The sequence below is a fragment of the Lottia gigantea genome, assembly GCF_000327385.1.
Source record: "Lottia gigantea unplaced genomic scaffold LOTGIsca_15, whole genome shotgun sequence".
Classification (NCBI taxonomy): Eukaryota; Metazoa; Mollusca; class Gastropoda; family Lottiidae; genus Lottia; species Lottia gigantea.
This window is the reverse complement of record NW_008707797.1, coordinates 3,388,899-3,405,884: the sequence shown is the minus strand read 5'-3', so window position 1 is coordinate 3,405,884 and position 16,986 is coordinate 3,388,899. Positions and strand designations below refer to the sequence as shown.

At 32.3% G+C, this 16,986-nt stretch overlaps 3 protein-coding genes across 3 annotated transcripts in view; 1 reads left to right on the top strand and 2 right to left on the bottom strand.

Annotated features, from left to right (window-relative positions):
- Nucleotides 1-353: 353 nt before the first annotated feature.
- LOTGIDRAFT_157976 (hypothetical protein) lies at nt 354-1,653 on the bottom strand (the record flags this gene model as incomplete). The annotated part of the gene is made up of 4 exons (XM_009050557.1): nt 354-374; nt 546-700; nt 934-1,356; nt 1,575-1,653. The coding sequence occupies 4 exons, from the start codon at nt 1,651-1,653 to the stop codon at nt 354-356; spliced, it is 678 nt and encodes a 225-aa protein (XP_009048805.1).
- Nucleotides 1,654-3,850: 2,197 nt separating this feature from the next.
- On the bottom strand, nt 3,851-6,063 carry LOTGIDRAFT_149784 (hypothetical protein). Its single transcript, XM_009050556.1, has 5 exons — nt 5,869-6,063; nt 5,466-5,516; nt 4,823-4,966; nt 4,544-4,604; nt 3,851-4,278 (listed from the first exon to the last, which is right to left on the bottom strand). Exons 1-5 carry the CDS (start codon nt 6,019-6,021, stop codon nt 4,199-4,201), a joined length of 489 nt encoding a protein of 162 aa, XP_009048804.1. The 5' UTR covers nt 6,022-6,063; the 3' UTR covers nt 3,851-4,198.
- Nucleotides 6,064-6,373: 310 nt separating this feature from the next.
- The window catches only part of LOTGIDRAFT_157973 (hypothetical protein), a gene marked incomplete at both ends in the record, with an annotated part of 14,836 nt that continues 4,223 nt past the window's right edge, over nt 6,374-16,986 (top strand). The window contains 17 exons of the mRNA XM_009050555.1: nt 6,374-6,431; nt 7,637-7,690; nt 7,867-7,974; nt 8,343-8,402; nt 8,732-8,800; nt 9,086-9,170; nt 9,510-9,574; nt 9,861-9,983; nt 10,183-10,299; nt 11,984-12,049; nt 12,388-12,450; nt 12,804-12,986; nt 13,318-13,475; nt 13,795-13,918; nt 14,260-14,432; nt 14,832-14,901; nt 15,232-15,338. Of these exons, the coding sequence (XP_009048803.1) occupies nt 6,374-6,431; nt 7,637-7,690; nt 7,867-7,974; nt 8,343-8,402; nt 8,732-8,800; nt 9,086-9,170; nt 9,510-9,574; nt 9,861-9,983; nt 10,183-10,299; nt 11,984-12,049; nt 12,388-12,450; nt 12,804-12,986; nt 13,318-13,475; nt 13,795-13,918; nt 14,260-14,432; nt 14,832-14,901; nt 15,232-15,338 (1,683 nt within the window). The remainder of the gene's footprint in view (nt 6,432-7,636; nt 7,691-7,866; nt 7,975-8,342; nt 8,403-8,731; nt 8,801-9,085; nt 9,171-9,509; nt 9,575-9,860; nt 9,984-10,182; nt 10,300-11,983; nt 12,050-12,387; nt 12,451-12,803; nt 12,987-13,317; nt 13,476-13,794; nt 13,919-14,259; nt 14,433-14,831; nt 14,902-15,231; nt 15,339-16,986) is intronic.

The following is a 16,986-nucleotide window of genomic DNA, read 5'->3' as shown; positions in this document are numbered from 1 at the left end:
TCATAATTGGGTGAGTGGGTGGTATAGTACCACAAATCACTCTATCGAAGATTAATTTAGTGGGTGAGGAGCCAAGTGCTACTTGGTACAAGTCATCATTGTAATATAATTGGTGGGGGGATCTACAATCCTCTCAGCAACTTGACAACAGAAAGAGACTAGGATAATCAAAGCTACCCAGCACACTGTCTACTATATTATGAATAACACTGGGAATATAACATCAGATTTCACAAACTTCATATTTTATTTATTCTATAAAATAATAACAATAACAGCAACAACAACAATTTACACAGTAATGAGATCGGACCTCGGAGGAAGCACTATATAAATCTGGATTTCTTCCATACTTATTGTTGTACGCCATAAAGCTGAAATATAACAAAAAGACAAAATTAATAAAGAAATGTTCTAACGTTTTTAATTTTTCTCAGAGAATATCTTTAACTCTTTAAAAGTTCCAATCTGAAACGGCATCCAAGGGAGGTTATTCATATTTTCACAAGCAAATAAGACCACTATAGGCTAAATATTATTCCTACCTTATTCATGATGTGTTTTATTCCTCGATGATGACTGTAAAATTCCAGTGACGTCATCAGAGTTTCTGTCTGATTATCCAGACATCTAAGAAAATAATCCCAGCATGCCTGTTTTAAATCTTTCATACTAAATTCTACGGAAGCACAGAATAATCCTGGAAGATAAAATCAAAAATTAAATAAATTTCACGAAAATAGAATTTGGTGACAAAATTGACAATTGTGTGATGCAATGAAATGAAATGGAGTTTTACCTCCTATTTGTCTGTTTGGTTTTAACAAAAAATGAGCACCGCCCGGTAAAACAGTGGGGAAAATCCTGCTCGGTCTTCAGCATTGGTCTACTTTTTTTTATTTAGGAGTTATTGTAAATGAATTCGTTCCTTACCTATGACTGAATTAACATCTGTTTTAATTTTTCCACAATGAATAAAACTAATAAATCTTCTAAAAATATCTTCTTCATAGTTCATGACCTCTAACACCAGTTTACCCTTGAACTTATCACCTTTGACCTTCTTAGCCTTGACCTCCTTCTGTTTCTGTAGAATCATCTGATAGAAAACACGACTTCTGGTGGCTAAAATGGCCTTGACCCCATAAACTGGTGTTTTATTTTCACCAACAAGAAATACAACATCACATAATTCTGGCATTGATAAAATATAATCTAAACTGTCACATAACGACTCTTGACTTTTAAATACCATTGTTTCTGATGCTGGTTTCCGACATTTGGTTTCATTGACCTTGACCTTTACTGACCCACATTCACTGCTGTCACAAGAATCATATCCAGAGGAATGGCTTTCTGTAAAATAGCAAAAATATAAAATATATTTTAGATGAATAACATAAATACGAATATTTGATATCAATCTCAATCAAGTTATTTTAACTCAAAGGAATTGATCTTCCACATTGTGTAGCCAACCAAAAAAGTAGCATACGCACAGCCGTGTACCCGTTCAGGAAAAAAAATTAATAGTGCACTCGCAAGAAAAGTACATATTAAAGAAAAAAACATACCATCTGAATCTGGAAAACAATCTTCTGTTTCTAGTTGATCATATTTAGTTAAATTAACTGATGATGTAGAGGATTCCATTTTATTTCAAATTTTAACACTAGATAGAAAGTACAGAAAACACTAGATAGAAAGTACAGAAAACACTAGATAATTCAGCTGACACTAGATATAGATAACACTTGGTTTTTGTCAGGAGAACAGGTTGAGAATGATTCTAAATTCAAGAATCTGAACTATATATAAAATCAGGTGTCAAAGGTCACACGTGACATAGTGATCTAGTCGAGTGACAGGATTCATCACTAAGAAGGTCGGAGGTCAGAAAATATTTTAATTAATTGACATTGATTAGCAGGTTGTTTTAAATCAGATCACGTGACTCATTAGTGTTAATCTGGTGATAGATGAAGATTATCTAAGAATGGTCACGTGATATTTGAATAGTAATTATATTAGTGTACAATAAATATTGAAATGTCAATATAAACACCTGATATTAATGGTAATAATAACAATATTTTCAGCTTTTAACATATTTTAACATAATGTATTTATAATCTACACATAATTAACAAAATAATGTATTGAAATTTCACTCACCCGAGAGTACACTTTAATTCCTTATTTTAACAAATCCACTATAAATAGATCGAATGATAATTTTGGCACAAAAAATTTATCTTTGGACTGGCATTATGTATCGTAATTACATACATATATAGAACTAGAAAGTGAAATTCCTAGTTTGAGGTAATTTTTAAATGAAATTTTCAGACATTTCTCGTACTTCTAAAGACTATTCAAAAATATTCAAGACCCAAATTCAACTCAAAATGGTGAATCTGCCCCTTTAACTAAAACTTGGTGTCAAATAGTTATTTTTCTCAATAGCTTGGTTGTAAAGATGTGCATGTCTATATTTTCGGTATATCGTGTAAATCGGACCGGATCAGCTACTTTAACTTTTATCTCGAGATTCCGTCTGGTTTAACCAACTTGAGTTATGGCATATATTTATCTGAATAATATTTTTCTAAAAAGTGGATAAAATTTGAACATATCAATTTTCAATATGTCATTATATCGAGAAAGTCAACATTTCACATATTTTTATTGACCAGTGAAACACGTGTATTATTATTGGGTATTAAGAGTGAAGAGGTTCCTAAAAAAACTCCTGTTATTGGGTTATAGGTGTTATAGACGATTATTGGTATATAGGTAACAATAGATACAATACTTCATTAGTAATATTTATACTAGTTAACAATATAATATTATATTAGTAGATTAGTGCCATTAGTTAAACTGTCCACTGATTAGTTAAAACTAACCATTATGTTATACATTGTAATACAAGTAAAGCTAATATCAAGATTATAATATTGACTGTAACTTCATTAGGTAATCTACTAATTAGTCACATGACTTTAGCTAATCTTCTGTCACTTACTGTACTAATTAGTCACGTGACATCATTAATAACATCATATAATCAATGTCACTATGGGGAATTTATTTTTATTATAAAACTTGTGATTTTACTCACTATTGTCGATCTATATAATTGGTTTAACACTTTATGTGTGAAGATCAGAAATCGAACCATGGATTGGAACATGGCCTAGTTCGCCGTTTCTGAAAGCTACCTTGAAATTAATGACACAAATTGGCACCAGGATTGTTGGGCACATACTGTATTGGTTCACAGTCAACTTGCGACCTTAAGAAGACGGGTGCAGTAATGATCAGTGCTATTTCTGAAACATTAGGTGAGGGGGCCTAGCAGGGGCCACACAATTTTTCAGGAGGGCCACAGGCCATTCTTTCTCTATGTAAAATGATAAAAAATTGAAAGTGGGGGAGGGAGGCAATGCCGGACAGCCTCTTTTCTGGAGTGACCGTGGATCCCGTCCCCCATAGAAACGCCAGTCATAAACGTTGCGATAGGCTATATAACTTATAGCAGTTGTTGCCATGACACCTCATCCCTGAATACAGAGTGGACAGGGCAAATTACTTAAGTACAGTATCACACGAGAAGTTATCAGATAGCCAGTGGAGTATTAAAGCAGTTAATTTTTTGGGGGCCTTGTCGAGGCGTCCATCGTGTGCGCCGTGCGGCTAATAAAAACTTGAATAGAAGTGTTTTTTGTTTTCGACGGACATAAATCTGTCTTCTGCGCCTGGGTTGAGAATAACTGTCGGTTTTTAGGTTTTAAATGATGTATCATTATTAATGCAATAACGGGACAATAGATTAAAACATTAAGATAATAACTACTAATGTTTAATACAGTTTAATGTACATATTTATATACCATATCTATCAATAATAACAATTATTTGTTAATAAAATTATTTATGAGAGAATGAATATGACACAAATTCCCTCACATTTCTAAACTTCTACTTTGAATTTTAATGTCAATTCTGTCGAAATAGTCAATGCAAAAGTTATATTTTTATCATCTTTAGCTCAAACCTCTTGCTTCTGCCCAGTTCAATAGCTAGCATCCCTACAGATACAAATTTCAAGAACAAACTAATTACATGTATTGAACAAAAAGAGTGGATGATGATAATAAAAGTAAATAATACAATATTTTATAAAACAAGACCATTATAATTCTGCTTTTCCCTTTTCACCATATAATTCTACTTTTTCTAGCTGAGATCCAAATTTACCAGCTACATCACTGACTGAAACATAGAAAAATATACATAGAGCTAGGAAAATATTCTATATAAATATGCATAAAGCACAACTGGGGATAAAATTAACTCCAGCGGTACAAAACTGCAATAAAGAGTATGCAGGTCTCATTATGGGAATTCCATTTTATGTAAAACCATTATAAGCTTCACAGCTTCACAGAATTCATAGCTTATGGATAATATCTAGCACAACAGGAACAGTTTAATAGTGAATAAGAGTGGACTAAACTTAGAAGGTTATACTACTTACTAGAATGTTTTTGAAAATCTACTTGATATTCTGAAGGCGATAATGGTTTGAAATTAGCACCCTGTAATAAATAATAATAATATTCAGTGTAAAAACAAATATGACAAAATTAATCATTGTAAGGTTAATTCACTTGATTTGCTAATATGCCATTAGAACTAATATTGGAATATTTGTTATATCTGTAATGTTAAACCTGTCTCTATAACCATGTCACTTTTAATAATTTACATGTAGAATATGTCAAGAGCCAAGTTGCGAAAGGTAATTTTCACTTACCATAGCATATCCCTCTTTAACTTCTAAACCTGTAAATTCTAACTTAAAAGATTGAAAAAATAAATAGGATTTCCCATCAGGTCTTTGTACGGAACATAAATATTTTGTTTTATCAGTGTTGGTGTTTATTGTTAACTGCCAGCCCTGGAATAAAGATACGAAATATGAAATACATAGTCTCTTAACAATGGAGAAATTAATGGTGGTCATGGGTTATAATTTCAGTCAACATGAGAAAGTCTGAGACCTTGAATCTGCCTTATAATTCCAATTGACATAATTGTACATGCCATAAGTACAGATAATTCAGGAAACATCAATGCCAATAAGTTTGGTCAAAGACTAGCTGGTAGACAAGATCCTTGAGAGCTCAAGTTTGGTGGTTATCCTTGTAGAAAACTCTTTCCTTCGGACTGGAAATAGGCAAGTAGAAACATCATCTGGTCTTTGAAATCAATCAGGACATGTGTGTTGCACTTGCAGTATGACATGTTCACTGCAGATTCCTCAAGGCTTAAAGATGGATGCTAATGTAACTTTTCAGAGATCTTCTCTTAACATAAGCTCTCAGTGGTTTATGTTTAGAAACATCCCTTGGGTTTGAATTGATATTATTACACAATGTTTACAACTTCCATCTTACCTCTTTTGTTCCACCTTGACATGCATATGTAAATTTACAGGTAAAACCATCCTAAAATAGACATATACGTATTTCAATATTAATTCATACCTCTACACATTAGGAAGGTAACATAAGAGTTTGGGTACACAGGCATAGAGGTACAAAGCGGAAAGCCATGCATAGATGAGGCATAGGCATTTTCACAGTATACTATACATCAGAAATAGAGATGCCTGCTATTGCTTAACAGTGCAAGTAGATCATTTACTAACAAATACACATTTGTTTGAAAGGTTAATCACAGATGAGCTACCATATTAACTTGGATATAGTGAAGGCATGGGACTCTGAGTAATTCCGGCAAATTACATCTCCCCCTTTTTACACGATCATAACAAACAAGAAATGCAAAACTTCTTACCAACTGTTTTTCGTGAGACAAGACCGCACCACCCGGCATAACATCAAAATGGCTGGCTTCCTCATAATCCCTGGTCATTTCATAACTCGAAACCCACTGAATAAAGCCTAAAATCAGCATAAAAAGACATTTAAAATCGTTTGAGATGAGCATTTTGGTTGTTTTGTGTACATGTGGAAGCAGCCTATCAAATATTCACACAGCACTCTCATTCTAACCAATCAGATGTCAGATACTGGTTCAGAGGTTATAAGGTCAGAGGTCATTACAATCGCAACTGCCTTGCTGCTTTTATAACGTTTGTTTTTCTCTGATACAAATACAATTACAAAAGTGAACGATTTGATATACCAGCATGCTCCTTTCATAATTCCAATAGATGAAATAAAACGTTCCCTCTAAATTGATCACAAATATCAAAATATAAACTTACAAATCTTGGAGTTGTTTTTCGATGCTCAAGGATGTCAGCAGATTAGATTGAGTTCAAAGGTAAACATCCAAGATGGCTGCGCCTATACGATTCGATGGAAAAGTGGTTCTCGTCACCGGTGCTGGAGGGGGTATGTATGATCATTTTGAATGAAAAAAACCCTTTCGTGATCGATAACATTCGCAGTTTTTCTGGTGCAATGTCAATTAAGATTTTCACTTAATTTACTCCGTTTATAAGTAATAAAAACATATCTACAGTGAAAATCGTGTAATAGGTGGATTTGGACTTTTGTCATTAGGTCCAAAGGTCTATGTTGAGATCAGTCAAATTACTATCTTATGTTCAATGACATTCATTCTAGACTTAACTCTATGAATAAATCCTGATTTTCTTATCAAGAAACACTCATTTCGATCAGGGTAGCTTAGCAGAATGGCCTGCCAGTATCAAAGTGCCCACCACTTCACACTTGCTTATAAAAAAGGGACATGTTCACCATTGACAGTTAGTTATGCCTTGTCCTCGGTCTCAGGAATTCTTTTTCTAAGCTAATCAGTTATAATATTCACAGCTTACCACACGAAATGTGAACCTTTGTATCCCTGTGCATCCAAAATTATCAGCAGTTGAAAGTTAAATTAATGACTCGTCTTTTCTGGAGACTTCATCATGTTGAAGATTAATTAAGGATATTTTTATTATAACTTTTGCTGTCATTTAGCTCAAAGATGGATGTACTTAACATCTCATTGAGTTAGAGTATGCACACTGGATATTTAATATTATAGACCTTGTCCACAAGATGTACAATATTCAGACAGGGGAGAAACCAATGAAGAAAGAAATATAAAGTAAATAAACATAATAAATGAGATGCTATCGACATGAAAAGTAATGGCACTTTTCTTTGTGGGATATCCCCTTTAAAACCTGATAATGAATGTATACCTGTGTCTGACCTTTGACCTACAGTTTATTATCTAAAGAGGACAGTACTTGATATTTTACTAAGTTTCTCTGATTACAAAAGAGTTTAATGGATATTGATAGAGAGATACCATGAACATAATGAAATGTTAAGGGGAAGAGGGAAAGAGATCTTTAATTATGCATCAAGTAGGATTTTTATCTTCTCTAGCCCAATTAGGAGCTGAAAAATAGGATTTAAAACTCCATATCCAACACATACAATACATAGGGTTGTATATTTTTCAAAGTTTTAAAAACATCTTCAGATTTTTACGACATATCACTATATTGTTGTAACATACAACAAATTCTCCAAAATACTGAGGTATTATCTTTTAATGAAACAAACTGTGAATTTTGCAGGTCTTGGTAAAGAATATGCCTTGGCGTTTGCAGATAGAGGAGCCTCCGTGGTGGGTAGGTATCATTTATTTAACAGTTAAATTCCTTCTTTAGAATTTATCCTTTAGATTTGTTTTAGATATTTAAGGCTGATGCTTTCTATCCAGCTTTTTCTTGTTACTTTTGCAGATAAATGTCAGCAGAAGTAGAAGCCTTTTTTCTCAATTGATCAGAACATTGATATATTTTAGTTAATGATTTGGGAGGTAGTATGGCCGGAGAGGGAAAAGGTTCAAGAGCGGCAGATTTAGTTGTAAATGAAATCAAACGTCGAGGAGGAAAGGCAGTTGCTAATTATGGTAGGTTTGAATTCCAAAAATATTAAAGGGTGGTAAAAAAGATATCTTGGACTATGGCTTGAAGGAAATTTTCAAATGTGATGCTGATTATGCATATTTTGAATTTGTCAAATGAATAACAAGGTTTACAAGCTACCTGTATGAATATGCAATAGAACCCCTTTCTGCCTTTTAATGTCATGATTGAAGTATATTTCTGGTGTTTTGACTTCCAATATAACTGTAAATAAAAGGAAAATGATTGTTTTGTGCAGTTCATGATAGATTTTAACTTATTGAATATCCCTCCAATGGAAGAATTTTTGGACAGATTACCTAGAGTCAAGCCACAATTTGATTGAATAAACATGAAATTATTCTTTCTTCAGATTCTGTAGAGGATGGTGAAAAGGTAGTACAAACAGCTCTTGATAATTATGGTCGTATTGGTTAGTTTAATTATATTTCTATTTTACATTCCCTGACAAACTTCTGCAATGGTTATCAGTATAAGTACATTTTTGATTCTATCATTGACAGCTTTGACAGTAAGCCAGCTAGAAAATTTCCTTATGTTTCACAATACATTATCTATTGTCTATTTATAACTATTAGAATAAATCAGTGAATGGAGTGAATATATCCAGAAAGTTTAATGAAAGTCCCCAAAGCAGGTTTTTTTTATAGACAGTACAGTAAAGGTGTCTGGTAGATCCTAACCCAGCTTGTTGTAGAGTACAATACAGTATTGTTTACAGAACTTTGTATTTTATTGTAGATGTGGTTGTCAATAATGCTGGTATTTTAAGAGATAAATCGTTTGCTAGAACTAGTGACGTAGACTGGGGTAAGCAGTTTATCATTCATATTAAAATGATATTGCTAAAGTTACTGGATACTAGTGGATACTAATACCATATCATTAGGCATTTTTCTCTAATATTAGATTTATCATATGTTCAGTGTAAATTGATCCGTTAATGTCTTAGATTATACTAATGATCAAATCCTGTTTTGATCCAGAGATTTTTCGAGATTTACTTAAATCTAAAAAGGAGTGCGCGTATTATATGTGAGCACTATATTCGCAATTATACAGTATATGTTCTTTCAATGATTCCCTTTCTTACAGATTTGATACACAGAGTCCATCTACGTGGATCATTCATGGTGTCCAGAGCAGCTTGGCCTCATATGAAGAAACAAAAATATGGAAGGTAAGATCTGGTAAGATGGATATACCTGTAGCCATTTTCCTGAAATTACAGATTTTAATTCTGGAAAAAGATATTTGCATGATTCAAGTTACAAGAGATTAACTGCTCACAAGTTAGTCCCATACTGGTCCATTACTAATAATGCTACTTCAAAGCTTTGTAATCTTTCTAATCTAATCTCTCTTGTAAATTCAAGTTATCTACCTTTATCTGAATTATTTATCTCATATTAATTATATGTCCAATTTCCTTAATATATCTCATATCCTTTATTAATTATATATCCAATATCTTTTATATATCTCATATCCTTTATTAATTCTGGTTTGTATCTTATAGAATTATAATGACAGCTTCAGCAGCTGGTATTTATGGTAATTTTGGTCAAGCTAATTATAGCGCAGGTAATATCATATCATTTGGAATTATTTCCAACTCTTTCATCATGGTTTTCTTTGCATTGTTCAGAGAGGATTACACAGGAAAAATATCTATTTGGATAGCCTGTTTGCAGAGGCTTTACACTTCTTTCGACAGATCTATATCAACTACTTTTTGGAGAGTCTACATAGCTTGAATTGTTTATTTGGTATGTTCAAGACAAACAGTGTAAAATGATGTTTGTTGATCTTCAGTAGATTGGAGCTATAGAATCAAATATTAAAGACAGTATTTGATATATTTTTACAGCTAAATTAGGATTATTGGGGTTGAGTAATACATTAAGTATAGAAGGCAAGAAGAGCAATATTTACTGTAACACCATAGCTCCTATAGCTGGTTCTAGACTAACAGAGACTGTCATGCCACCAGGTTTGTATGTAATTAATGTTATAACCCAGCAATCCGGAGAGATGAAATCTACTGTGCTATAGCATCTAAAATTGCACTCTATGACCTTGGCAAGTGCTCTGTATTGGAGTTTTAATATTGGTGATTCTATCAACTGACAAACCCAATATTTTTATGACTTCATCTCTTCAAATTCAGCATTTGTGTGTAATTATTGTAGAAATGGTAGCAGCATTAAAGCCCGAGTATGTGGCACCACTTGTCTTGTATCTATGTAACGAGGAAAGCAGTGAAAATGGAGCGTTGTTTGAAGTAGGAGCTGGCTGGATTGGCAAGTGTGAGTATCGTTTCACTCAATATCAGAGATGAGAGAAAACAGACCTGTCAAACATGCTGAACACATTTTGTTTGTGTGCTCGGCATCACCAATCATGCCACTCTACAAGGTCACGATACGTATCACTCTACAAGGTCACGATTGATACATATTGCTCTACAAGGTCACGATTGATACATATTGCTCTACAAGGTCACGATCGATACATATTGCTCTACAAGGTCACGATTGATACATATTGCGATACAAGTTCATGATGCGATACGTATTACGATACAAGGTCATGATACAACATGTATGGAAATTTAATCTTCAATTTTTCAATAGTTATCAATGTACAACTTCATAACTCACATCTGATAATGTAGTTGAGTGGAAAAAGAATTGTGATTCCAGTCACCAACTTTTAAAAATCCCCTCTTTTAATTGAATGAGAGGTATTGTCAAGTATCAATACATGACCTCACAATACCACTCTAGCATCAGCTGACAAAATTTGTTAACATCTTTTTCATCTGTATGTTTGTGTTGTAATGTTACCCCAGGATTATGTATTGTCCTGTATGTTTATCATTAACATCATCAATCATACAAAGTTTACACTTTCTGTATTTGAATGAATAAATGATAAGAGAATCTATTTGGTAAGGAATTATAATATGATCACAGTGATACGATATTATGGATTGAATGATAATTATTAAGGAGGTATTAAGCGTAAATGCATGAATGAGTTCTTTATGCTGTACATCAATCAAGTTTCAAAAGTATTTGATTGAAATTGGTTAATATTTTAAGACTTTCATTCCAGTGCAAGTTAATCCAATATTCCTACCATACCATAATTCATTCATTCTGATAATCTCATCAAACATTCACACATATTTCCAGGCAAAATTGAATTGATACTACATACTCAATAAATCATCTGTCATACTATACTCTTCTATTTCTGATGGTTCTATTAATACGTGTGGGTTGTTAACAAATATATATAAAAGTTTTATTTCAGTCTAATAAGTAAAACTTCATAAATAATGCACTCCTATTTCCAGTCAATACGAAATTGATATTGACTGCATAAATCATCTGTTATAAGACAAACAATATCAAACCTATAAACATTTCTCCTCTATTTTTTAATTTCCCTTATTATTATGCGTGGGCTGATAGGAATAGATATAACAAGTTTAGGTAAATATTAGTTATTTGCTCTTCTTTTAAAGCAAATATATCCAAGGGTGTTTGTTGGAAAATCAGGTGAGAGGGTGTAAGCAGGGGTAGGAAAATGGTCCCCATAGAAAAAAGCCATTGACTATATATATATCTTAGATTTGTAACATATTGGAATTTTCTGAAAATATGAAAAAAAAGTTAGAATGTTACATTACAGATATTTGCCTGTTTCCTTGGTTGTTATATTCAAGCAAAGATATGTCAGCTAATCCACGTCTGATCAATACATAACACAATCAGTTTATTTTATATTTAAATATGCCACATTTCTTTTTAAAGAAATATATTCATGTTCTGTGCAACCAGTATTTTTTATATTTTGTTCATTACAAAGTTTAGCTCATTGCACACAGACTGACATTGTCCAAAAAACAGGATGCAAATCTCTATGATAGTTACTGATATATTTCATTTGTTATAAGTTGTAAAATATTGTTAATTTCTACAGTAAGATGGCAGAGAACAGATGGAGCTATAGTCAGACAGAAAAATCAAGCCATGACACCTGAACAAGGTGAGATAATAATTCATAGATATAAGGTCATTCAGATAAGCTTTATGTTAGAAGTTGATGTATAATAATTTTAAGTCAGTGTTATAAACAATTAAATTTCTTTAATAACCCTGATATATCTACTTACAAACTACTTACAAAAGGTTCTCTGTTTAGAGATTGTAAATGTGAATTATTTCCCTTTGAAAAATATCTAATGTGAGTTATTTCCCTTAAAAAAAATTTATGTGAGTTATTTCCCTTGAAAAAATATCTAATGTGAGTTATTTCCCTTGAAAAATATCTGATGTGAGTAATTTCCCTTGTGATATATTTTTCCTACCTTGACTTTGTTTTAGTGAGAGAAAATTGGGAGAAAATCACGGATTTTAACCATCACCATTATCCAACTTCTATCCAAGGTAAATTGACAATCCATATTATGTATTTTATATCTCAAAGCTGCATGAATTATGACTAATTAGGCCCTACCATTTGAATAGTTATTAGTTTGGGTTCAACCAAGCACTCAGTATTAAGATGTACATGCTATATATTTTGTTTTAGGTTTTTCCCTAGTACTGGTGTACAATAGGTCGTCTAATGCCGAATAGATTTGGGTATAAATCCAAGGGTCAAGCACCTGTTTTTACAAAACTTTTGTTGTAAAGTTCCTTGAATTCTTAATCATATTGTATACCAGATTGTAATCTGCTAATCCTTACAAAATGGGCAGGGAAAGTTCTCTTTATATCTTTATCATGTGTATTTTCAGATTCGACCTCGTTTTCTCTGAATATAATAGACCAGATAGAAGCTGGTTCACAAGAGAGTTCCTCAGGATCTAGTGTAGCATCTTACTCTGGTGGTATGAATGCACAGCTAGCTAAATCACATACAGCTAAACCAGCAGAGTTCACCTATACACCTAAAGATGCTATTCTTTATGCCCTAGGAGGTATGTTATTGCAATTTCTATGGACTTTGTACTACTATATTAATTTCATGAAAAAATGAATGCCCCATCGCTATGAAATTGCAAGGTTCACCCAGCAATCTGATTCACTGTCATTGAATAAACTGGACCATTGAATAAAGTGTAGAGTAAATATCACATGGTCCACTTCTCCCCTAAAGATTTTAACAATATAAGGGTAGATTTTATATGAATTTATTAAAAGATCTTGTTGGTTGGTTGGTAGGCCTAGATGGCAAGTTTACCGGTACGACTGCCTCCAGCTAACTGATATCGCGGAACTAAACAGAGCTCTTCATTTCTCTATTTATAGTTGGTATGTCGACTAAAGAAGAGGACTATCTAAAGTTTCTATATGAAGGTGCTGATGATTTTAGTGTTCTACCATCCTATATAGTCATTCCAACAAATGCCTGTTTAACTGAAAGTCTAGTAGCAGGAGTGCCTGGTGTTGATGCTCCTTTAGTTAATGTAAGTGTTAGTTATTATCATCCTTATAGCTTGTATAAAACAATTGTGAGACAATCCAACACTGTTGCTTACCCTGATTGACTCTCTAGTCAAAAGAGATAGACTTATGTTTGCTTTTCTACTGTTCTAATTCCTGAAACCTACTCTTGATCAAGCATGGTAAACATCAGAGTAATCACCCTCGACATGGTAAAAATGTGTCCAATTCAACCTATGTACGTTTGTCAAAAATTTGACTAAAGTCTTCTTAACAATCCTTTTAACTACCCATTTCCCATTATACCATAATAACTATGAAGAGTCCATTGTTTATTTACAGGTATTACATGGTGAACAGTATTGTGAGGTGTATCAACCATTCCAACCATCAGCTACCTTAACTTCAAAGTGTCGCGTGTTAGATATATTAGATAAAGGCTCTAATGCTGTAGTCTTATATGATGGTATGTACTCAATGTATGATAATAAATGAAACTTTTGGTATATCTTACCTATAAATGGTCCCTGACTGGAGGGGTAAGGGGGGTTATTGGTTTGCTTGGTTTGGTCTTTTTTTGATAGCTTCAAAATAATAGAAGCTGCAAGACAATCTTTTCCTACTGAACACAAAGCTATGGGTTTTGTTTGTCCAGTAATTACAGTAGCAGGACTATTCCTTGTTTTCTGGATATGACATTAAATAATTTGTTGGGAACTGTAAAAGATGTTGGATTTTCAAACTCTTTATTACAAATGATAACCTGATTTTTAACTTTGTTCATACTATTATATTAATATATTTCAGTGGACACCTATAATGAAAAACAGGAGAAAGTAGCCTATTGTCAGTTTGCTATATTTGTCGTAGGCAAGGGTAATTTTGGGGGTGTTCGAACTTGTGAAGGAATCAAGAAACCTGTTGATACACCTAAACGTTCTCCTGATTCTACCATTAGAGAGAAGACTTCTATTGATCAGGTAACTGTATAAGATTTAAACCACATTTAGGCTGATTTATTAGGCTGTTGGGTTAAAAATGTCCTTGTTGCACACTACATTATGTTGCTTTGTGTTATTCGCTGAATCTTTTCTTCCAATTTGAAGTCATTTTTTCACCCATACAGTAAATAAATGTAAAACAATGCTAGTAAAGTAATAATATCAATATGTTCTTTGGGGCACAATGTTTCTGGTTTTATCACATTATTCTTCAAATTTTAACTTTTTTTGATGTGAGTTATGAATTTAAGTAAAAACTATGAAAATTGTTGCCCTGGAGCCTCAGATTTCATGTTACTCAAGCAAGCAATAAAGAATATATAACTTGACAGATTATTAATTTGTATGATAATTGTACAGTATGATTGATAATTTCAGGCAGCATTATACAGATTAAGTGGTGATACAAACCCTCTTCATATTGACCCATCTTTTGCTGCTATGGCAGGTTGGCACCTTTTATATTGTTGTTCTTTTTCATGCATTCATTTAATCACAAGTTCGCCAGATATTTCATTTATTCACAATTTCTGAAATTAAGCCATTAATAGCTCCTGCTACTCAGGGTAAAATAATTGCCATGTTGTGACCAGTGCTATCCAAAGTCAGCAAAGTGTCTTCTGAATCTAAATTTATCAGCCAAATTTTGTCAGTTTAAACTATCATTTTCGAGATAATTCAGAGATGATAAAAAGTATTATTGAACATCTTAAAAATTGCACGAATTGGTGAGTTAGTAGCTTTTCCATCTGGCATGCCATCTTTCTTTGTTTTAAAGGTTTTAAAACTCCTATACTGCATGGTTTATGTTCGTTTGGTTATGGTGTAAGACATGTATTAAAACAATATGCTAATAATGATGTATCATTGTTTAAAGCAGTAAAGGTAAGGTCAACTGTATTTAAGCCATCTTTCCATTGTATAATAATAATAATAATGATAAACTCTTTATTTTACAATGGTCCAATGATAATGATCAACTCTTTATTTTACAATGGTCCAATGATAATGATAATGATAAACTCTTTATTTTACAATGGTCCAATGATAATGATAATGATAAACTCTTTATTTTACAATGGTCCAATGATAATGATAATGATCAACTCTTTATTTTACAATGGTCCAATGATAATGATAATGATCAACTCTTTATTTTACAATGGTCCAATGATAATGATAATGATAAACTCTTTATTTTACAATGGTCCAATGATAATGATAATGATAAACTCTTTATTTTACAATGGTCCAATGATAATGATAATGATAATGATAAACTCTTTATTTTACAATGGTCCAATGATAATGATAATGATAAACTCTTTATTTTACAATGGTCCAATGATAATGATCAACTCTTTATTTTACAATGGTCCAATGATAATGATCAACTCTTTATTTTACAATGGTCCAATGATAATGATAATGATAAACTCTTTATTTTACAATGGTCCAATGATAATGATAATGATAAACTCTTTATTTTACAATGGTCCAATGATAATGATAATGATAAACTCTTTATTTTACAATGGTCCAATGATAATGATAATGATCAACTCTTTATTTTACAATGGTCCAATGATAATGATAATGATCAACTCTTTATTTTACAATGGTCCAATGATAATGATAATGATAATGATAACTCTTTATTTTACAATGGTCCAATGATAATGATAATGATAAACTCTTTATTTTACAATGGTCCAATGATAATGATCAACTCTTTATTTTACAATGGTCCAATACACCAGGACACGGTGCTGTCTAACATTCAGTCCAAGGGGATAATACAATAAATTAGTATGACTAAATGAGGAAGTGAAGAAAAACGTTAAGTTTTAAGATATTTATAGCATTAAAATTGATAAAATGATAAGCGAACATCTTTAGTGTATGTCCTGAGGTTACAATTTGTATATTGAATAAGACACACTACAGGTTGCATTGTATGCTGTATGTATACATCATAGTTGATTGGACTGTAATAAAAGTCAGGTTATTCTAGTCTATACTGATGCTGTGCCCAAGAGACTTAAAGCTCTTTAAAGAATGCAGTAACTCATTCAATATGGATAAACTAAGTGCTTTACTCTCCCATGAGCTTTCTTGTTTTTTTCAAGTTTACTTTCTAATTAGTTAGGGTGATTTAACAACGTTTGTGTTAGATTGTGGGGGCAGAGATCAGTTTAGATTAAAATATTTGATTAAAAATACAGAATATAACAACATTCAGGTTGATTATTAAATACATAGAAGTAAATAGTTTATAGAATTTTGCATACTGCCCCTTTAAAGCATATAACATTAACATTATGTGACATTACTTGATAAAAGAGTCTACTAGTCAGCTATATATCTCATAATCACGGGACCAGTAAAGGAGCTACTTGTTAAATCTTTACTCTAAATATTTAACAGTCATTATTTACTTCAAAGATGTTGAAACAGAAGCATTATTTCTAGTTCACTGAGTTACATTGTTGTCAGATCTCTGTATAGACCATATCCAAACAACTGTATAATA